This window comes from Ranitomeya variabilis, chromosome 8 (assembly GCF_051348905.1).
Source record: "Ranitomeya variabilis isolate aRanVar5 chromosome 8, aRanVar5.hap1, whole genome shotgun sequence".
NCBI lineage: Eukaryota > Metazoa > Chordata > Amphibia > Anura > Dendrobatidae > Ranitomeya > Ranitomeya variabilis.
This window is the reverse complement of record NC_135239.1, coordinates 31,413,155-31,436,900: the sequence shown is the minus strand read 5'-3', so window position 1 is coordinate 31,436,900 and position 23,746 is coordinate 31,413,155. Positions and strand designations below refer to the sequence as shown.

General features: G+C 41.4%; 1 protein-coding gene across 2 annotated transcripts in view; it reads left to right on the top strand.

The window, feature by feature from the left end:
- Nucleotides 1-23,746, top strand: part of AGBL4 (AGBL carboxypeptidase 4) — a 1,613,281-nt gene that overhangs the window by 1,451,751 nt on the left and 137,784 nt on the right. For both annotated transcript variants that reach the window (XM_077277379.1, XM_077277378.1), the window contains one exon: nt 18,555-18,707. In XM_077277379.1, coding sequence (XP_077133494.1) covers nt 18,555-18,707 — 153 coding nt within the window. The remainder of the gene's footprint in view (nt 1-18,554; nt 18,708-23,746) is intronic.

Sequence of the window (23,746 nt, the reverse complement as noted above, 5' to 3'; positions counted from 1 at the left end):
TTTGATCAACGATTGGCTCGGAAACTGGTGAATCACCGAAGAGCACGGTGCGTGCGCTGGGGAGATTCATAGAGTGACTGCAGACTTATCGATTTGTACTTGACGACCCCTTCAAATAATAACTAGCAAGGAGGTCTCTTTCCTATATGTAAACTCCTGTACAGGGGTGGACATATCATTGGTGCAACCTATGGTCCAAGATGTCAAGGGGACACATTTCTACCTCCAAACCAGGTGGAATTGGGCATTATGATGAGCTATTGGATTGCAAAGGGCCCATATACTGATCTTGCACAGGGACCATCTTCTGTCGATGTCCGTCAGTGTGCCCGTATGTCCCCTATATAAAGAAATGCTGCCTGCCAGCTTTCATGTCACCATTTCATTCAGCCAGACTTTCTGTAGTCTTGATTTTTCTTACTTATATTTTTTTCACCCAATGCAGTATTACTTTTCAGAAATGTGCGGATGTTTTCACCTGCTCCGCATGATTTAGCACCTTTGCTTGAATATTTCAGTGCAGAACGCCATTTTTCTTCCTCTGGAGCTCACATATCTCCCTTGGTCTGTAATTTCTGCCATCTGCTTCGTGTTCTCTTGGCTTTAGCCTCTGCCAGTTGCATAACCGTTAACTTCTCAGCTTCAACAGACTCAAGGACAAAGAGAAGTTTATCCGTGAGTCACCAGCGCCTGAGCTATAAGATTTCTCTGCTTTCTGCTAAACTGTAAAGCTTCTGATGAATCCTATAAAACAAGATAAATGACAGGCCGAATGAGACATTGATCGCATCGGTTTTAACTCTTCTCTCCGCGAGCCTCCTATCCATGATATCCAAACCGGTTTGAATAAAATGTGCAATATAGATTTTTTATTTAGTTTTTTTTTTAGATCTTATTTTCAACAGGTTATAAAAAAGAAAAAAAAATCTTTCTGCAATCTCGGTGTCCTTAGTTTACATTTGAAAACGCGCTCGTAGTTTATGATGTAAGAACAAATTATTTTCTGTAGGTTTACGATAGAAGAATTAAACAATAGTTTACTGCGATGACCTGTAAAGCGTAAAGAGCAATGCCACCCAAACACATACAATGCCAATAGTGAAGGGGGAAGTCTTCAAAATGACAGCTAAGGCTAAAATGGAGAAAGCGGACTTGGTTATAGCTGGCTATTGAGAAAACGAGGGTAAGAACATGGCCCAAGAGTCCGAGAAAGAGCATGAAGCTGGAAGCAAAATACCAGTCCTTCTGTCCTGCCTTGGCATAACCTGGCAACATAATAGAGCCCCATTGGATCCCTACTACCTTCCATCCGTGCAACGACCCATATTCCTTTGATAGTTTGTTTAATTGCTCATAGCCTAGGGCAATTTTTCAATTTTGGGAACCTGTTGTAAAGAATCAAGAGCTCTACGATGAGTCATGGATTGTATAGGGAGAAATACAATTTTTTTCTTCATATGATATATGTTCCATCTGATACTGTAACTGTATTATGCAGATTTCTCTCCTGAAAGCATTGATTCTAGGAGAGAATATGTCCATAATATGGTGCCATACAGAAAGTAATGGTATACGTCACTCCATAAGCGAGTTGGTGCTCGAGTAGGGTTCTAATCCATAAATATAATTTATCCTTAAAAAAAACCTCAACTCTCTATATGGTGAAGTGGATAAATCAATTATTTATGCAATTGAAAAATTATTTAGAATAATTAATGTTTCGACCTTGTATCTGGACCTTCATCAGAACGGTGCTGATAAGTGTGGGGAAGGAGAGTGGTGATATGGAGGTATCATTATGGTAAATGTGTCATGCCACCATCAATGGTCGTTGTATTTACCATAAGGCTGGATCCATATCACCGCTCTCTATCCCCACGCCAATCCGCACCATTCTGATGAAGGTCGGGATTTAGGGCCAAAACGTTTATTGTTCTGCACAATTTGGAATTGCATAAATAATTTCTCCACTTCACCGCATACCCCTGAGTGCCAAATGGTGCTATACAGAGGCAGCAAAAAAATCTGGAACTAAGTATTAAGCCATACCTGTCGATTAATGACTTTTCAGAATAAACTGTCATGTACACATGAGGAATAACACAATTTCTGACAATTACATGACCTGTATCCTTCAATTTTCCCAGTTTGGCCCTCTGCTTGTGCATTTTTCTCATTTTTTGTTTCTACGACCAAGCAAGTGGTGACTCGCTGTTATTATGTCTCATATACAAAGTACACACAGACCTGAGTGATTCCTCCTCTCCTGTCTCTATGTAGTTTATGCTCAGAAGCAGCAGCATGGAGTACAGATACAGCAGTACTGAGCAATGTAGCTGTGAAACTAGTTATTGGGTGAGATAAAACTCTTACTAGAAAGCAGCAGCACTCTCTTGCCTTTGTCTCTCTCACTGTGTTCCACTCTTCTTTCAGTTCCCATTCCATAGACTGCTATGGGCAACATGTGATCTGATCCCTAAGTAAGTCTTTCTCCAGATTTTAGTAGCAGTTTAGAGAATATCACATGCCGACTAGATGGGCATGATCTCTCTCAATGCAAATGTACTGAGTAGAGATGAGCGAACTTATCGGGAAAACGAGCGCCAAATCCGAATGTGCCATATACATGTCGAATTTATCGTTGGCCATCGTTTCCGAACATATCCGCACATCTCTACTTGTGTGAGCGAATATGTTCGGAAAACGATCGCCAAACAAAAGTTCGGCACAAAATATGGCACATTCGGATTCGGCGACCGTTTTCCAAATAAGTTCACTCATCTCTAGTATTAAGCGATGTTGGACAAGTCTAGTCAGTAGTATGCAAATCACATACTTAGAGTTACATGACCATCTGCTCCCGGCGCCAGAGAATCCTCACAGCGCGCAGTGCTCACGAGTTGAGGATTCACAAGTCTGCAGTCACATAGAGTAACTGCAGACTTGTAACCTAAGGTCAGACAACCCTTTAAGTAGATTGATTCCAATACTATTTTCCTAGTCTAAGGTTCAATCAGTGCTGGATTTCTTGAGTCTATTCCATCCCCTATAAAAAAAGGTAGACAAGAGAACACCAGCAACCCATGATAGTCAAGTCCTGAATAAAACCCGGATCTCACCCACAAAGTAATTATTATACTCAAGAGATTCAATAAATTCTGCAAAATCACACACGTGCCTTACTGTCTTGTGGTTCAGTGCCGAACTTGAGTTTCGCCAGATTGCTTTGTCTGAGGCATTTCTTCTGCCTCTCAATACATCTAGTTTATATGCCCATCAGAGTAAAAAAATACTAAATGCTATGTTTTGTTGACTCTTTTGCAAGCACTGGCATATTTATTCCCCTAAAAATTAACCTAAGCCTTGAAAGAAATGCATTACTTATCTTTATTAACAGCAGTTTTTATGCCTTCTACCAGTATTTTTAACTTTTCCGTTATGGATCCTTTAACCATGGTCTAACTGTAGAGATTATGGATGATATAAATGGTTCTAGACTTTGGTGCCATAGAGTCCCAAAGATTCTTCTACCAGTGATGAACCAGGGGCTTAAAATCATGTTGTTGCCCAAAGCAGCTGCTATGCCCGCTACCCTCGTGTTTACTCCCTTGTCTTCAAAAATCCGAATAAGAAAAGTAAAAGGAGAGAAAGATTTGGAGTTGAGTTTTTAGGTCCTGTGCGAAATATCATCTCAGTCTAAATCCCCTAATAGTGTGTACACCGAACGGTGATTGCTTGGACATGGCACAAATGAGGCAGCATATTGCTTGTGTCATAGAGATCCCCGGTACAGATGTCTGAAATGATAAACTTGAAAGTTTGCTTTAAAGAAAAGTTCACTTGGATAGAACATTATGAAGTCTTTAACTTCCTCTCTTTTCTTATAAAAAGCTCTCAGACAGCCTCAAATATGTGCCTAAGGACAACGACTGAAAAGCAGTTTCCGAGATAGCTTTTCTCCTGAATAAATGAATGGAAAGATTTTATGCTGATAATAAAGATAAGTAATGTATTTCTTTCTGGAGCAGTGCCTGCAGATACAAAGACATATGGGATTTAGAAGTGATAAGGAATCGAACCCTTAGGGTCATTCGGTTGTCAGGACTGAAGATATCTCCTGCCATAAAGCGCACAAAATACCTACTCTTCAAGCATTGATGAGCTTCACGTAGTGCGATTCTCCGAAGGGACTCAAGGTGCTCTCTTAAAGACAAAGAGTCCAGGTATGGCATGACGGTAGAAAAGGCACGGACCGAACATCCAAATATTATACATTAATCTAAAGCGGCTAAGCAAAATGTACAACACTGAACATGAAGTTCTTAGTTAACATTTTGAACAAAATGTATAAGCCCATTGCCAAGTCATGGCAAAGCTGAGGGATGGACATATCCTTGGTCAACCTGTTCGACCACACAAAGTAGGTGGAATTATGCATTATAATGAGTAGGGATGATGGGCAGACCCATGGATGTTCGAGTCCGTCGTGTTCGGATGAACTTTAGAAAAAACAAACTCCATTCAAGTCAATGGAGAGCCCGAATAACCAGTGGTTCCCACGCAGTCCTCCGTGTGACATCATGAGAAGCAACGACTCTGACCAGCGGTAACCTTACTGAAGTAACCACCAGTGACAGCCGCTGCGGGTTACAACTCTGTCACACAGAGAACATCTTGTGAACCAGTGGCTGTGACCGGTGGTGACAAGGTGACTGCTACTGTCATCACTGTAAGCCTGGTCTCGCTGAGTGCAGTGAGAGCAGGCGATGCTGATGAGAGTAGTCATCAGCCAGCGCCTGTGCATAGCAGTAGCTTTACTGCTATCCACAGGCACCAGAGACCAAGAAGATGAATGTGGATTACTCTGTGAGATAATTTGATTAATAAATTGGTGAACAAGGGCAAGTGTGGGGGGAGTTTTTATTAAAATAAAGTTTTTTTTTCTGTGTGTCTGTGTTCATTCATTTTCACTACAGGGTTAGTAATTGGGGAGTCTGACTGATACCTCTCCATTTCTAAACCCAAAAACAATTACCCCGTTTGCCACCGCACCAGGGCAGTCGGGAAGAGCTGAGGCTAAGTGTCAGAACTGGTGCATTAAACATGATGTGCCACTTCTGGAGTAGATGCAGGCTGATATTTATAGGTTGGGAATGGCCCAATATCCATGGGCATTCCCAGGCTATTAATATCGGCCCGTAGCTGTCTGCTTTCCCTTAGCTGGTTATTAAAAAATAGGTGAGACCCGGTGCCGTTTTTTTCATTTACACTGTTACAACAGGATTTATAGTGTGAGCAACACCAGAGAAGAGTTTGTCATCCTTACAGCAGATGAAGGATTAACTGCAGGCCTGAGCCAGGCAGTAAATGCATATAATATAGAAAAAAAACAGTAGTGTGCTTGAAAATATAATTTGCCAGCTGAGATAAATGGATGTTGAGGCAAACATATAACAAAGCTTACCAAATGCTCAGACAATTATGAGTGCGCCTTAAAAGACCCCGGATGATATCACAACATTTCACATGGGTCACTTTAAAAAAGGGAAGAGGCCACAGAAGACGGGAGTAGGGCCCATCTGTGTAGTAGACACAGGTAAGTTACAGACACTAGTCATGAGAAATATGACAAGGAGCAGATACTCAAAAGGAGAAATCAAATTCCAAGCTTGTCACCAATGGATCAAGATAACAGATAGTCTATAACATAACTAGCAATAACAAAAACTGAATTTTAACAGGTAGGAGACAAAATGAGTACGGTAATCTACTAGTATATTAGCAGAGAACCAGGGACCATGCTTTCCCTTTTCTCTGGGCTTTGTGTTTCCTTTTTTGTACCATCTTATGGTATTTATTTGATTTAATTATTTTACTTACATATAAATCACCATCATAATAAACAGTGCTTTACTGACACATGATAACTTGATAAGGCATTATGAATAAATAATGTAAGATATTTCAGTGTTATCACAGCATCCTAGGTCTAGGTCTGATTTCTGACCATGTGATGCGCTTTCCCTTTTTACATTCTATGTCTGTGTTGAAGTTTTTTTTTATTGGTGATTCAATAAAGTATTTGTCTCTTTAAAAAGGTTTTCACTTTCTCCTTAGCACCAGATAAGTGCTGATGAGGATGACTCTTACTGGGGGTATTGATCAGTGTGGAGTAATGAATAGTTCCCGGTAAGGTTTTGTCTATGAGGACGCACCATTACGTGTCATCCGATGGCTCTAGGCCACAGCGGCAATTTGTTTAAAGCCACTGGATGATATAATTACCTGATATTAGATCTCTTTGATAGGTCACTGAAACCTAGATGTAACACCGGACAATGAACATCAAAGAAGGGACAGAGAGTACAAATCTACCTGTTCGCCACAAGCACCAATTGGCGATATAGCATTTCGAACCGCGCACCTTAACTCACATTTGCATTCTCCACTTTAGTACTAATCATTTGTTCCCCTCGTTTTTCTCTTTTTGGGGGAAGCACATTCCTGTTTGCTGGAATGCTGACGAACATTTATGATTGCTACATGTGCTTGACTACACGAGTGATTTATCATTCAATCACCCAACATTTTTACACTGAGCAATGATCGGGAACGCACATGAGTATGAACGGTAGGTTAGACAATCACTGGGCGGGAAGTTCTAGCATCAGAAAAGACTGGGTAAATCTATATTTTTTCTCTTTTTAAGTTCTTCATAAGAAAGGAAAAAGAAGGGGACAGATATGTTCCTGGTGCTGCGATGGAGGAGACTATGTGGGGGTGATCTCATAAGGTGAGATCTTAGTGATTGCCTGCCCCTGACCTGATAAATAGGAGCCAAGTGCATGCATAGAAGAATTACATCAGACACAAAGTCAGATGTATGCTCCTCTCTCAGCCAGAGCTGAGAGAGGAGCATACATCTGACTTTGTGTCTGATGTATTCTCCTCTCTCAGCCAGAGCTGGCACAAAAACTGATTTTGTATTAGTACAGACAAAGGATCATGTAACAGGCAAAAAGAGGGCATCGCACAACTTCTGAGCAACTATCATGTCAGTCTGTAATTGGTCCATGTTCGGTCCGTTCCATATATAGTCTTCAGTGTTATCTACTTCACATTCCAAGGATTCCTTCCCGGGCGTTGTTCCAGGATGCAGACGCCATCTTGCCACACCACATCTGAACTAGCTTACGTAAGATTAATAATTGATTTCATAGCCATTCTCGCCTTCACATCTAGCCTATTCACAATATAAGAGTAGGAGAACATCTCCAACTCCTGCCCATGAGGGTGGGGAGTCAACGGTCGGTGCAGCAGCTCATCGGGTTAGCCATCCATCATACACCCCCTCCAAGAGTGTGCTTATTTAGTACGCGGTGCAGCTCCGTCCCGGTGAGGGTGTAAAGCTGACGGTCGGTGCGGCAGCTAATTACAAAAATTCTCCATTTTGTGCCTATAGCAGTGTTGTGCCTATCCAGGTGAGCAATACTTACTTGGACTTTGTCCTATGCGGTTGCCAATTCACACAGGGAGCGATTTTCTCTCTTCTATAACCCTAAAAATAATCAAGCAAAATTTTAAAAAAATTGCAAATTCAAAGAAAATGTAATTCACCTCGAATTGACTCACTGATCTCTTCCCAATTTATTAACTTTTAAAGAGACGCTGTCACCATGTCAAAAGTGTCCAGTTTTTGCTCCTCTCTTTTGTTGAACATCTGATTTTCACGGACTGTCAGAAAGGAGAAGGTGGAGAATCTTTTTGTTTTGTTTTTTTCTCCACGTACGAGAGAAACGGATGAAACTCGGACCAAACTCTGATCATAACAATCGTTGGTCCGTTTTACTCGAGCTTTGCCTAGATCACACGTCGCTGTATTATCAGAGCAGCTGACTTTGTGATCACCTAAGTAATTGATAAAAAAATTCTCTCTGCTGCTATTTTCACTTGAGCAGCCGTCAATAATGCAATAATATATTGAAGGAAATGTCTTAAAACGCTTAGGCAAAAAAATCAATAAAATAATCCTATTGCTTCGAATGTTTCTATTATGTTTTTAGTGCAATTGTTCAATTTTTATCCAATCGCCCGGTATAAAACAGCTGTAGTACGATCAACATTTAGGGATTATGATCAGATTTGGGGACTTTGACTAAGCCAATTGTTGTAGCAAAAGCTGATCGCGGGCGGCTGTTATGAACTTATAAAATCTTTATGCATGATAGGGGGAGAATTTTCAGCGTTGATAATGACAATAAGTTGATAACGTAAAAACAGGTGAAAAAAAAGCAGAAACCAGCGGAAGGACGGCCAACATCTTATGGCGCTCAACAGTTACAATGGAGAGAAGTGTTTACTAGTTAAATCATCAGATTGTGAAGAATCCAGAACAGGAAGACATCACTGCCTTCACAGTAATAACAAGCTATCCACTTTGGACAATTTTTTCATTTGGACAAGTTCACACCAATGTATAAAAACCATACGCGTTTCATCCAAAAAAAACAGGTGATCGCCATCCGTATGGCTTCTGTTTGTATAGCAGTTATTAAAATTTAACAAACGCCATTTTCAGTGATGAAGAATTGCAATGTATCCGTAAAAATCGACCGTAATTCTTTTATGGCTGATCTATATGGGGGTATGATTTTTTTTCTTTTGGCATACCCATATGCTTGAATAGGTGAAAATATACATATATTTTTTCAAGCGGAAATTCGATCCGTGAAAAAAAGCAAGCTCTGATCTGAACCGTCATATTGAATAACCTGGGTCCACACGCTGTCAAGTTTTTTTGGGAACAGAACTCAGACCAAAAATACATATGAACTTAGCCTTAGGGCTCGCTCCAACTTGCGATGAAATCGGACAAATGCAATCCGATTAAAAATCGGATTGAATTCGTACCAATTTAATTCTATGCTTCTGTTCTCAGTTGTGTTTTTATTCCTGCTCCGGCCTTGGAGTGGTTGGACTTTTTTTTTTTTTAGTAGTGACTGGTACCCTTTAAATTCCTCTTTAGTGCCACCACTGGAAAAAATAATTGAAACCCTGCTGAGTGCTCCTGGCAAAAAAAATATATATATTTTTAGCTACACTAAGTCCTGACAATTTCTGAGTAGGGAACTTCATCTTTATGTCCCATGAAAGAGTTCCCCACCTAAGACACCACTGTGAACCAGCATGGAGATCTGTTCTGTAAGAGTAGATCCCATTGTTGTCACTTGAATGCTCACCATGTTATACTATGTTTCTCTTGCATTGGCTGCAGCATGGGAATTGTTTCGCTGCTTATGGCTTCCTCTGGTGTCCTCTGGCAAAATCTGGTATCTGGAGATGCTGCAAACAGAGGACGGTTGCCTCCGATAGGATAACACTTCCATTTGAGGATTCCCTTAAATATTATTTTTCTAAGCCAGGAAATCCTTGTAAAGGGAACCTGACAACTTATACATGCTGCCTGATCCATGGGTATTGTGTATAAGATAGCGGCTTTAGAAGTCACCAGGGACCAAGCTGCCTGTCATGATCAATGCATACTCGGAAATAAGGGAAAAGGACATCCTAGAACCTATAGTGCCGGCATAATTGCTGATTGCTATGAACAGTCCACTGAAAAGGAGCAGATTGTTAAGTTACAGACCGTGAGAATCGGAACAGTTCCAGGACATATTAGACTGGCAGATTAAAGTAGTTGTGAGGGATGAGGGAAGCGAGACCATCCATTTACCCGCTATAAATAAGTACAAAGGGGACGGCCAAATTGTTGACGTATGGATGCCCACGTGACTATCAACTTGCACCTTGGATAAATGCAACTCCTCTTCCGCCCATTCATTTTAATGAAAGGAGCAGTCAGGGAGGAAATAATAGGGTAAGACATTAATTTCTACATTTAGCAATCAGCGGTAAAACATCCCTATACGAAAGTTTCATGAAACTACTAGAAATACATTAAATTCAGCCGAGCGGTTCTCGAAAGGTTTGTTCGAAAACCCAACAGCATCAGATCTTCTTTCATCCCAGAAAAGTCATTTGACTGGTTTCACTATATTCTATAATTACGCTATGTCTATAGAGAAGACAGTCTAATGTTATATTCTTTATCCAGATAAATGGCTGTCCCTGAGCAGTGACCTCCATTCGTAACCTTACCGTGCCGCGTCTTACGATAACACTTACCAAGATTAAATTTATTACTTAAATATGGCTCGGAGTAATAGAATTGTCTGGGAGTATGGGAGTAATGTTTGTTTACGAATTAAGGAAAACAGAAGGAGCCTAACGAAGAGAATGGAAGAATAATTATCCAATCAGAGGCCATCTTCCATTTAATATGTCATAATGTATTATTTTCATGACAGTGTAACTCAGCAGCAGCGGAGATATCCATCTCTCCCAGACTAGTGAGTCATTCCGAAGAACAATATTTAACCCGTCTTCTACAATGTGGTAACAAAAGAGAAGAAACGTCATCGATGCAAAAGGCAAAATGTAGAAATCCACCGATAAAGGAGGAACACAAAACAGCAAAGTATGTAGAAGTCTGAGAAAAACAAAGATTTCACATTCAGTGTTAAATAGTTTTAATCCCTATTTTGTAATCTTTACGATCATTTTTTATTGGAGTTGTTTGGGGTTTTTTTTGTCTCATTTGTATCACATCTTTTTTTCCGAGCAGCACAATCAAATATTGTACAAAGCCACATAAGAAAAGCTGTACATGAGATGATACAGAAAACTGCGGCATAATAATATACAATCATAGTATGGTATGGAGAGTATAAATGGTATAAATAAATAAGCAAATGTATGAGAAGTATGTGCAAATGTTAACTAAATGAGAACGCAATGGGGGGCAATTCATCAAGATTGGCAATTCTCTCACCGGAGGCGTTTTGGAGCAGGCCTTTCTGATTCATTAAAGAAGTCCTCCCCCTCACCTTAAATGTTTTTATCCTCTTAATATATTGAAGTCATCATATCATACAGCACTGTGTACTTACAATTGCTCATTTTGCCTTTCTTCCCAGCTGATTCTTCTCTTTTCTCTGCTCTATGTAGAAACAGGAAGTCTCTTGTCCCTGCATATATCATTTCCCTCCTTCAACTTCTGACCCAGCTGCTCCTCGTCCCCCTGTCAGGGACTTTTGCAGTTACTCATGACTCATGTAGAGAAAATTGATCTCCTGTTTCTACATAGAGCTTAGAAAGATTCAGCTACTCTGTTTCAAATCACGCGATGCAATAGACCTAATGGAAAAGAGAAGAATTATCTGGGTAGAAAGGTAAAATGAGCAATTGTAAGTACACCGTGCTGTATGATATGATGATTGCAATATATTAAGAGGATAAAAACTTTTATGGGAGTGATTTTTTAAGAAGCTCGTGCAACGCTATGCGCGCCTTACCACAAATCTTACTCCTGCCCCTTCTGGAGTAAGATTTGTGGCATAGCTTATCATGAATTTGACAAGCAGGGTTCATGAAACACCCCCGTCCCATCCCAGCTCCACTAACTTTCTCAGAGCTGTGGCAAGAATAACATGAAAATAACGGAGGTTGCATTTTTTTGGCGCAACCTCTCGTTGCTCAAGAAAACTGCAACTTTTGAATTTTTATTTTACTCAAATATGGTGAAAAAGCTTTGCTGAATCGCCCTCTTTTATGTTTTCTAGATGGACAAGGGCAAAAGTACGATGATTAAAGGGGCAAATTGTGTTACCCAAACCGCAGGCAGCATGAATAACAAATAGAAGACGAGACTAGTCCGGCACCGCCCCTGGCCGGCTCTTCCCAGTGCTGCTGCCGCTGATTGACAGGTCTCTCGTTATGTACATGCAAAACATTGGCATGTTAAACCCACGCTTTCCCCAATAGTCTGGGAATTTGCACTGGATTTTGTTATTTAGCTACAGCAGTAATGTGGCATACATCTACATGTCCTGTACAGTCAGTTACTGGGGCATCGATGCTGAAGCTTGGAGATTTATCGGATTAAAATGTTGTTTTTTTCTGTTTTTTTTTTGCACATTCTTTGTTGTTAAGCTTTTTTTTTTCAATTTCTGGACAATCCTTTTAATAGTCCTGGAAATTGAAGTTTGCTAAGGGTTGGTTTAAAGGGATTGTCCAGTCCAAATCGATAAGTCTGCAGTCACTTTGTGCGACTGCACTTATAAATCTTCCCCTGTGCATACACTGTGCGCTATACATACTTCCGGCCAGGGCCTGTCTAGTGGGCGTGGCCTCGCTCCACTTGTATGGGAGCTAGGCTGCCCCCACTGGACGGGAGTATGTATAACTCATACATACCCTCTGGTCCTAACTTAGAGACCCGTGAATCCCTGCAGCGCACAGCACATGTTTTGGGGGAATTCATAAGTCTGCAGTCACACAGAGCGACTGCAGACTTATCGATTTGGACCAGACAACCCCTTTAATTATTCCTGAGAATGTGTGATGCTGGTAGGAACAGTGGTGATGATCTACAGCAGCAAAGTGTACCTATATTTTAAAGGGTTATTCACATATTTTAAGTTACCTGTTGAATAGGTGACAACTTGATGATCAGTGGATGTCCAATCGGTGGGACCCCCACTAATCCCAAGAACAGGACTCTAAAATGTTGGATATGCTCACTACTAGACCATTGATTCTCTATAGGACTGGTGAAGATGGCTGTGCTTGGCTTTTACCAGCAGTGCCATAGAGAATGCATGGTGCAGAAGTGCACATACCTGGCCAGTAGCCACCACTCCAAATGTGCATTTCCGAAACCATTCTTGGGATCTGTAAATCCTATAGATAGGTGATAACTTCTGAAGATCAAAATAACCTTTTATTTTATTAAATTAAGTCCCAAATTGTTCACAGTGGTCAGAGCTTGGAAATGCTTGGTGAAGGTGTTGGGCTTCCTGTTCCTGACAAGGGACCTCTGGTTCCGTAGATTCTAGAGGGCTCCAGAGATAGAAATGATCTGATCCTTCAGTTTTAGGAGGTTGCAGCAAGCCTGGAGTAGAAGACTATGAGCCGGTTGGTGGGTGGCTTGGCACGTTGTTTGGTGTAGGAGGCTGGAGTAGAAGACTATGAGCTGGTTGCTGGGTGGCTTGGCAAGTAGGTTGGGGCAGGAGGATGGAGTAGAAGACTATGAGCCGGTTGTTGGGTGGCTTGACAAGTTGGTTGGTGTAGGAGGCTGGAGTAGAAGACTATGAGCTGGTTTGTGGGTGGCTTGGCAAGTAGGTTGGTGCAGGAGGCTGGAGTAGAAGACTATGAGCCAGTTGCTGGGTGGCTTGTCAAGTTGGTTGGTGCAGGAGGCTGTAGCAAAGCCTTGTTGGCCATGTGTAGATGGCAGGTTTGTGGGTGGCTCGGCAAGTAGGTTGGTGCAGGAGGCTGGAGTAGAAGACTATGAGCCAGTTGCTGGATGGCTTGTCAAGTTGATTGGTGCAGGAGGATGGCGTAGAAGATTATGAGCCGGATGGTGGGTGGCTTGTCAAGTAGGTTGGCACAGGAGGCTGGAGTAGAAGACTATGAGCCAGTTGCTGGGTGGCTTGTCAAGTAGGTTGGTGCAGGAGGCTGGAGTAGAAGACTATGAGCCAGTTGCTGGGTGGCTTGTCAAGTTGATTGGTGCAGGAGGATGGTGTAGAAGACTATGAGCTGGTTTGTGGGTGGCTTGGCAAGTAGGTTGGTGCAGGAGGCTGGAGTAGAAGACTATGAGCCGGTTGCTGTGTGGCTTTACAAGTTGGTTGGTGTAGGAGGCTGGAGTAGAAGACTATGAGCCGGTTGGTGGGTGGCTTGGCAAGTAGGTTGTGCAGGAGGCTGGAGTAGAAGACTATGAGCCGGTTGCTGGGTGGCTTGACAAGTTGGTTGGTGTAGGAGGCTGGAGTAGAAGACTATGAGCCGGTTTGTGGGTAGCTTGGCAAGTAGGTTGGTGCAGGAGGCTGGAGTAGAAGACTATGAGCCGGTTGCTGTGTGGCTTTACAAGTTGGTTGGTGTAGGAGGCTGGAGTAGAAGATTATGAGCTGGTTGGTGGGTGGCTTGGCAAGTAGGTTGGTGTAGGAGGCTGGAGTAGAAGACTATGAGCTGGTTGCTGGGTGACTTGACAAGTTGGTTGGTGTAGGAGGCTGGAGTAGAAGACTATGAGCCGGTTGCTGTGTGGCTTTACAAGTTGGTTGGTGTAGGAGGATGGAGTAGAAGACTATGAGCCGGTTGGTGGGTGGCTTGGCAAGTAGGTTGGTGTAGGAGGCTGGGGCAAAGCCTTGTTGGCCATGTGTAAATGACATGACATCACATTACCGCTTGGAAAGAAGCCACCCTTGTATGGGATTTCCTTTTGCACAAACCCTTCTACGATCCTACAAAGTATACCTTTAATTCCATATTCATCAGTTTTGGAAATACAGCTTGGTTATCTTTCATGTACCCAAGCGGAGCTGTACCTATTAATATTAACATCAAAGCAGGCTTATCAAAGCGGACTGCAGGCCAACTCCCCTGGCAATACATAGCAAGTTGATACAAAACCAGGCGCCTACAAGGAATATTAAAATGACCCTCCAAACTCAACATTTTATGAGGACATAGAGTAAGGTGTAGACTCAATGTTTTTCATATTTATTGCAACATGTTTTTTTTTTTTTTTCCGAATACACAAAGATGTATAAAATAAAAGAAAAAACCACAATAGTAATAATAGTAATAATACAAATGCATCAGCAACCCAACAACCAAAACACCATGTTGCAAAGTGGCTTATTAGAAGCCGCAGGATATATATTCTGAGCCGGAAGAAGACGTGAAATCTGAATCAGTGTCCAATATGATCATTATTTACATTAAAAAAAGAAAAAAATAAGAAACAGTATTCACCCGAGCCGCGAATGCTATTAAAGCTGCCAGCAGCGCGTGCCGTGTCTGCCTTCCATTCCTCTGTTGACAAAGCAGAAGGGGAGAAACCGCTTTTGTTTTTCCAGCTGTGGAAAAAAAAAAGGATTTTCTTAGGTACATAGGGTCAGCTGATCTCATAGGCAATTACAGAGTTACGGAAAGGAAAGAGAAAAAAAAAACAACTTCTCTCTGCAGCACGTCAGCGCATAAAAAGTCACTTCTGGGAATTAAGTAGAAAAATGACTTTTTAGATGTCGACTGTTGAATCATTTTGAATTCCACCTCCAGAGCAGAAAATGATGAGTTTAATATCATAGCGGGAGGTATCTTGCATCTCCCTTTAAAGACAGCTCTCAGCATCCAGCAGGTTCCCAGCCAACAATTTATTACTTTCTCCTTGTCTTCGCAGACAAATTATATGACAATCACTCTCCCTTTTAATTCCAGCATGCTTTGCTTCGTCTTATTTTTAATTGCTTCTCCCGTGAAGAAGCAAAACTTTTTCGTGTAAGCAACTGCTCGGCTTTTTTTTTTTATAAAGCTATTTACTGAAGATATTTGCCCCAAAGAGAAAATCAATCTGCTTGTTACACATCAGATGGATGTTCTCACATTTAGAAAATGTAGGTATTTTCAGAAGATGCATTGCATAGATTTTTCTATGTAGCATACATAAAAAAAATGAAGGGAGCCTAAAATCAAACTGCCTCCACTCATCTTCATTGTTCAGAGCTTCCCCCCTGTTGGGACAACTGTCTAAAACCAATGGGGATGGGACCAACTATGGGTTGGGGTCCTCACTCCAACGGCCCCCACAGCAGTTGTATGGGCCACATGGAAACTTATTGACAGTGAGCTGCTAATCAGTGCTGGGGGCGGAGTTGGACTAGGAGACAGAAAGGCAGCTAGTCCGGCAGTGATAATCTCCTGCTGATAGAATACTGCTTGTATTGAAACAACAGCACTCAGCCTAATAAGTGTTATATCGGTGAAATCAGTGTCTCAGCCCCTTCCCCATGCTGCCCTCAGATTACATAGGCAAAAACCTGTTGACAGACTCCCTTTAAATCAGCACTTGAATGGGAGTTTGGAAAGGTGTAAAATGTGTGACATCCAGCAAGAAAGGTCATTTGGGAGGAGATTTGTGACGGGAGTCTTATCTATTAAGTACTTATTGACAATCTGTATTATTATATTAGTTTCAAAAGTCCTTTTCAGTCTTTTTCAGTCGAATGACTGTGTCCTTTTCAGTTGTATGACAATGTTCTTTTCAGTCGAATGACAATGTCCCTTTCAGTCAAACGACAAAGTCCTTTTCAGGTGAATGACAATGTTATTTTCAGTCAGATGACAATGTCCTTTTCAGTTCTATGACAACGTCTTTTTAAGTCAGATGACAATGTCCTTTTAAGTTGAATGACAGTGTCCTTTTCAGTAGGATGACAATGTCTTTTTCAGTCAGATGACAATGTCCTTTTCAGCCGGATGACAATGTCCTTTTCAGTAGGATGACAATGTCTTTTTCAGTCAGATGACAATGTCCTTTTCACTTGGATAACAATGGTTTTTACAGTCAAATGACAATGCCCTTTTCAGTGGGATGACAATGTCCCTTTCAGTTGTATGACAATGTTTTTTACAGTGGGATGACAATGTCCGTTTCAGTTGGATGACAGGATATCTAAACAGTTTGACCCACTATGAGCATCTTGTTGCTTGAAAGTCTGCAGCTGTTGTTTAATGCCAACATATCTTACACATATTCTTATCGAACAGCCCTTGGACAATTTACCTGGAAAACAGCATTTGTCTATATATTTTTTAATTGCTACAAAACGATCAAATTCAGACATTATAAGTCTCACACAGATCACCATTTATTATTGATTTGGAGAAGACAGATTTCATTATTACCTGCAACCATTCACCCGTTCTTATACCATGAGATAAAACGCTAACCCATTTTCTTAGCGAGCGTAACGACATTTTTTTTTTCTTCCTAATGTGCTCGGGTCCCATTTTACTCTATTTATTAGTGAAGTCACGGAAATAAAACTGTAGGGGGCAGCAAGATTGTGTTCCTCTGCTGACTTCTTATTAAATCGCTTCTATGAGCTTCCCCATTAATGTGGGAAATTGGGGCATATTCATCAACCTATTTATAAAGCAGTGAATGTCTGTTTTAATAAAAACATATGCAGAACAAAACGAGCATTACCTAAAAAATTAAAAGAACGATTCTGGTTATGTGTAGGGGACCTCAGAGTAAGGAATTTGCATGTTTTATTTAAAGAGAAGCTCCATAATTGCAAACTATAAGGTTATTCTCCTTTACTTGCGATTCTTAAATTACCGTACGCACCAAACATTTAAAGGGGTAATGTACTTTATCTTTAATAGACGTGTTGGAAACATAATCCTATTGCACTTACTGATTTGTAAGGCTACTTGTTACTGCAGCCTTACTCGCTGTCTGTACAGCTTTCTTCAACATGGCCGCTGATGGAGGAGCATGTGACCAGACATCCTCTAATCGTAAAGTAGCTTCCCCATATGTAGTGTTTTTCTATTGCCAGAGGCTGATGGACATGTTTCTCCAGGGGCGTTTTTTTTTTTTTCAGGAAGACACTAACAAGTATAAGAGATGAACCTGTAATATACGGTATATTAGATAAAATCATGACACCAACACATTTGCTAAAGAAATGTCAAGTGTCCAGTTTTTTTCCTTTTATTGTATTCCTGCTGCTCTCCTTAGAATTTTGCTTTTTGTAGCTTTAAAATCCGCCTTATGGTTCCAGACATATAGACCTTTTTTATATTAGTGCTAATTTTAATGGTATTTCCCAGGAGGCAGTGCTCCCAGGATTATTATGCAGAAAAGTCTAAAGACACGCCCCATAGGATCCTGTGTGACACGCCCCAGAGGATCCTGTGTGACACGCCCCAGAGGATCTTGTGTGACACGCCCCAGAGGATCCTGTGAGCCACACCCCTTTTTAAAATACTGTAAAAAGTAGAACTAAATAAAAAGGCTTATAGCTCTGGTACTATACATTGTCATGGCGGTAACTCGCATACTTCCTTAGTGCAGTCCTCACCCTGGTCACAGCTCAGCTTCTCCTCTCGTCAGGCCGGCTCCCTGAGTTTTGCCTCTTGAAGCACTCCTCAGCACCGCTGCATCTGAACGTGCTTTCCATTTGGCCTTAGGGGGTCGTGGCCAGTATCTGCAGGAATTTAATCCTGCTGTGTCCTGCAGAGATTAGGTTCCCTGGACTATCCCGTGCCAGCAGGCTCTATATAAAGCAGCTCCTCCCACCATTCCTTGCCTGAACGTTGGTTCCTAGCCTGCTAGCACCTGCTTATGCATTCCACCATATTCTGCTTCCCGTTAACGACCTGGCTTGTTCATCTGTTCTTTCTAACCTCTCTGCTCCTCACCCCGATGATGTGTATTGAACCTGTGCTGCTTGCTCTGACCTCGGATTGTCTGACCACGTCTTTGGCTTCGATGATAAAATAGAGGATTTCAAAAAGAGCAAATAGCTAATTATTAAGCAACGTTTTTACAATAATGGGGAATATATCATATTTGCTATTATACTTATTGGGAAATGTTGATTTGAATCTGTAGATCTGATGAAATATTTTATTTTTTGATCCAACAGAAGACCAGTTTGGAGTTTTACATAGACATTCATGCTCATTCCACCATGATGAATGGATTCATGTATGGGAATATCTTCGAGCAAGAGGAACTATTTCAGAGACAAGCCATTTTCCCTAAGATGCTCTGCCGAAATGCTGAGGACTTCTCTTTTGTAAGTATCATCAACATTCTTAATCATATCTAGCAGTCAGAACGGGGGCTAAACTTCGCCTAAAAAGCAGCCACCAGGGCCATGTTGTGCACTAGATGGCGTCAGGGACTGAGCTAAGTAATTTCATACATCACAATTACTGGATAACATTGCGAATTTGCACAGATCAACCTCCTGCCTAATATCGAGCAGGTCCTTCGTGCAGCCAAAACAACGCTGACCTGTCATGGATTGGTCAGGTCATGGATCGACACCTATCATGTCATGGATTTTACAGGACTATTGATGATGTTCTGGCACCAACACAATGGCAGCAGATCCTTTAAAGAACACCTTTCGACAATCTTGGGCTGCTCCTTTTATTTAATAAAAGAGTGGGCAACCTCAAACTGGTGATTTTTCAAAACATCACCTATAAGAAAAAGTGTCCAGAAGTGTGCCTTAATCCACCACCTAAAGGACCCAAATGTCTAACAAAAACCGTGTCTGAACTCCCGGGTTGTGGGATCCCAGCATGTGGAGTAGGACACAACAACCCTCCTTTGTTTATAGTAAGAAGGTTTGTGCAATCCTGATCTGCATGTCGGGATCCCACAACCCAGAAATTCAGACCTGAATATTTCTTGAACGTTGGATCCTTTAGGGGGGCATTAAGGACCATTGGGACCTTTTTTGCTAATAGGTGATGATTAGAGAAATCCCCAGTCTGAGGCTTCACCCTCTTACGTCTTAAATTATAAGGACAACCCCAGACTGGTGAAAGATGCTCTACAGATCCCTTAAATTCCAAGGTGCATCCCCCATCGATTAGACTTTTCCAGCACATCTCACACATGCTCGATTGGGGTGAAATCTGGGGAATTTGGAGAACAAGTCATCTCCTTGAAATCCTTGTCATGTTCCTCATTGTTGTACAGTTTTTGCAACTGCCATGTTGTTTTCCGTTCACTGTCACCCAAATGAATGGAAGGTCCCAAGGACTTTGTCCACAGCATCACTCTGTATCCGCCGGCTTGTCTTCTTTCCATAGTGCATCCAGCCATCCACATGATGTAAAACGAGACTCATCAGACAGAACGTCATGTGCCATCATGGCGTTCTACAAAGGATATGATATCACAGATGCAAAGCCAATGAACCATTGTATGATGCAGCTAACCTGGGTTGAGATGTATAGAGTCAGCCATTTAATGCAATTTATTACAGTCCTATTGATCCTCCCGTAGGGTTTTTGCTGCCAGATTCTCAAGCTTCTCTCCAGACACAAGACACAAATTCTTGGTTAGTATGGGGCTCATTCAGACGTCCATTTTTCACTTACAAGTTCTAACTGTCAGGAATAGTAGTACCTAGCATTGTCTATGGAAGCTGTTCACATGTCCGATCTGTAATATTGCAGACACAGTGATGTGCCCAAAATCACTGAGATGTGTCCAATATTGGTCCAAGTGTCTATAGATGACATAATCGCACAGCGCATGGATTCCATCTGAGTGTAGTCCGTTTTTCACAAATCGTTAGATAACAGAATGTAGAGAAACTTTTCTTTTTCAAGAAAAACTGATGAAATTCTGTCCAAACTCTGATGAAAATCCAACCAAACTCAGATGGCACTCGGATGAAACTCTGAACAATGTCACTGATGAAGCTACGACCGGTTTTCTCGTCCGTGAAAAAAATTGACATCTGAATGAGCCCTTATATTAGTTTTTGCCATTGAAAACAACTAAGTTATTTAAAGGGGTTTTCTGATTTTGAAAACCCCCTGTCCCCTATTCCTTACTCACCCTCCCTGGGTCCAGCGCTGACTCTTTTCCCAGTATCCGTTATTATGTGCAGAGCTGACATCACATAGACAACGCTGCGGCCAATAACTGAGCTCAGCGGCTCTGCCTATGTTGACAGTGTGAGAAGCTGAGAGCTGCTGAGCTCACTGATTGGCTGCAGCGCTATTTAAGCGCTGCAGACAATAACAGACACTGGTAGCAGCGGCCAAGACTCAGCGTTGGACCTAGTGAGAATTAATAAAGTTCAGTTTTATAAATAAACTGCAGCCTTGGGACAGGAAATCCTTTAATCTGAACTCGTTAAAAATTCTGTGCTGATTAATATATTATTTTTATGATACAAAGCTCCAAACACCCTGCAGAGACATAGATTGAATACATAACATTCCGGCTTCCCGCAGCCACCACTAGAGGGAGCATTCTGCGTACAGATACACATTAAAACCCAATATGACAGTATGCTGCCTCTAGTGTTGGCCGCAGGTAGCGAATATGATATTTTTAAATTTGTACATTTGTGCATGAAATTTGAAGCTTTGCATCTGAAAATGCTAAAAAGATACATAAAAAAAATCAGCACTAAATTATTTTCCATCTTTTTAATTGGGATCAACTAATAACTATTTTGTGTTACTTTGCATGCAGCAGATTTTGTTTTTCACACGGGGAACATATGAGACGTTGCATTTAGGAATCGCTGCTGTTTTTCTTTTTTTTTTTATTATTGTTCATCAAAACTTCAGAGAAATAACAACGAGAAAAAGAAACGAAAAAAAACAAACAAAAAAAAACACGAAGGTCATTGTGACCTAAAATAGCAGAGTCTGCAAACTTCAGGAGACATAATAAAAAAAGAACCATTTGCCTGATGGAAAGTAATAGAAGTGTTCTCATCAATGAGGCAGGCATACAGTAAATGGTTTTATTTCACTGTTTTCAGTATTACAAAGCCTTACTGCATTCTATATAGCTCCAGTGGAAAAGCAATAATACTGTAATTATAGGGCCTCTTTAACGCACCCATTTTGCTGATTACATTTCTTTCCTATGTACGGGAGCAATATTGGTCCGACTGCGGGACCTCTGCCAATTTCCATTTTATTTTCTCCACATTATAAACACTATTATTTTTATTGACTATCGCAGGGAAAATTCACCTGATCTTCACTCCAAGAAAAAGTAATATCCTCACCGATTTCTTAAAGAAAAATACTCCCAGGCGTTGTGTGAGCGCTGACGGCTAATTGTCTTTAGACCTGGTGCACCCAAAGGGTGAGGCCGGCAGAAAATGTAACATCATGAGGTTTTGTCGTAAATCGGCACACTTTTGCTCTTCATGCCTTTCGATACTCGGTGCATACATTTTCTCTCTAATTACCACTTTGTTTTGGGCTTTAATGACCAGATATAAATTTTTATTTGTTACCTCTTTGTAATTCAGGAGCCAAGATGACCTATTTCCTTCGCTGTCATGGCTCTACGAGGCCTTGACGAAATTGGGGTGCAGTCAGGGATTGAGCGCGGTTGGGAGGCAAAATATATTTAAGTGGGCCCTCGAACCAGCTAATTAGAGATGGGCAAAAAAATGATCAAGACACTATGTCCAGCTGTCAAGTCAGTAGTCAATGGCCACGGATGGGAGCTATTGGGAACCACCTCATACCTGACAACATCCTTAGATCATCTTTTGATTAGCCGGCTTGCTTTGACTTCATCTGTGCATTACGCCGATTCATCAAAAGAGGTGCGTGAAGCTCCCGTCTAGCGGCCATAAAATACTGACCTGTCCACTGGACCAGGGTCTAGCGCTCGATTCTCTGATCTCTACAGCTAGTTTACATCCATTACCGCTGGGAGCTCAGCCGACGACAGTACCATTGTTGATGTAAAAACCTTATACAAAGATCAAAACCAATATTACCACAATACAGTGACCATATAGCAGTACATACCAGTTCAGCAGATCATATGAGAGATTACTGTAAGAGTTGGTGCAAAATGATTCAAAGGACCCAGTCGAGCGGCCATATCAGTCATCTATGGCCATTGAACAAGATCCCTGAGAACCTGACTGCATCCAGGACTTCTCTTTTGATCTTTGGCCTGGCACAATGTCACATGTGGGTCACACCGCAACAATGTCATCGCAGCATGCCAGAAAGAAAATTAAGAGCAGCAGAACCTGAGAGGTAGTAGGTGGTCATCCAACTGCCACGGATTTCTGACGTGGCCACTGGCCAGGGTCCTGTGAATCGATTTGCAGCAACCCTGATTACAGTACAGTTATATATAATGACTCACAGCCTCAGAGGTGCTCTTGTTTCTGATTGGAGTTGCTCACTTTTCTGTCTTTTCTATCTAATCCAGACCATCATGAAGACGGCGTCTTCCAGCCATGATTGGTCTTCAGAGTTTACGACACGGAAACAATTTTAAACTCATCCCTGACACTTGGAAAAGTTCTTTAGAAGTTGGACAACTTCTTTAGATTTCAAAGACATGCAGTAAATTTTCACCAATAATTTTGGCTAATATTTTCTGGAATAAAGCTTCTTTATAAGGAATCCAACAGAAGTGGTGAAGAGACGGCACACTGTTATCCAGTAAAAAAAAATCTTATTGATTTAACTCATTAAGATTAAAAGTATGGATGCGGGGGAGTCAGTTCAGTGGTGAACGATGGCCGTTTCGCGTACACCTTATGCTTTAACGGTTCCAAGTTACCTGGACCCATTGAAGTGTAAGGTGTAAGTGAAACGGCCATCATCTACCACTGAACCGGCTCCCCTGCATCCATGCTTTTAATCTTAATGAATTAAATAAGTTAATTAATGTTACCGAATAACAGTGTGCCATCACTTCGTTTAGACTCTTCATGACACTGCATGTCTAAGATATAAGCAACGTGCTGCCAACCTCCTGTGGACTCACTAATGTATGTGTGCCGGGTTTAGCGCCGGTGTCTCCGCTTTTGCATTAAAGGTTTCTTTATAATCCAATGATGAACCACCTGGATACATTGGTCACATATTCCGACCGAAGTTTGCCCCATTTAGCTATTGCACAGAATTAGTAAAGGTAACCCCAATGTTTTATATTCATAAGTGAGATCTTTGCAAAATTAGATAATGATTAGTGATGAGCGAATATACTCGTTACTCAAGATTTCCCGAGCACGCTCGGGTGACCTCCGAGTATTTTATTATCACTAATAATGATGAAATCCTTCAAAGTTTGACGATTTCAAAGGGA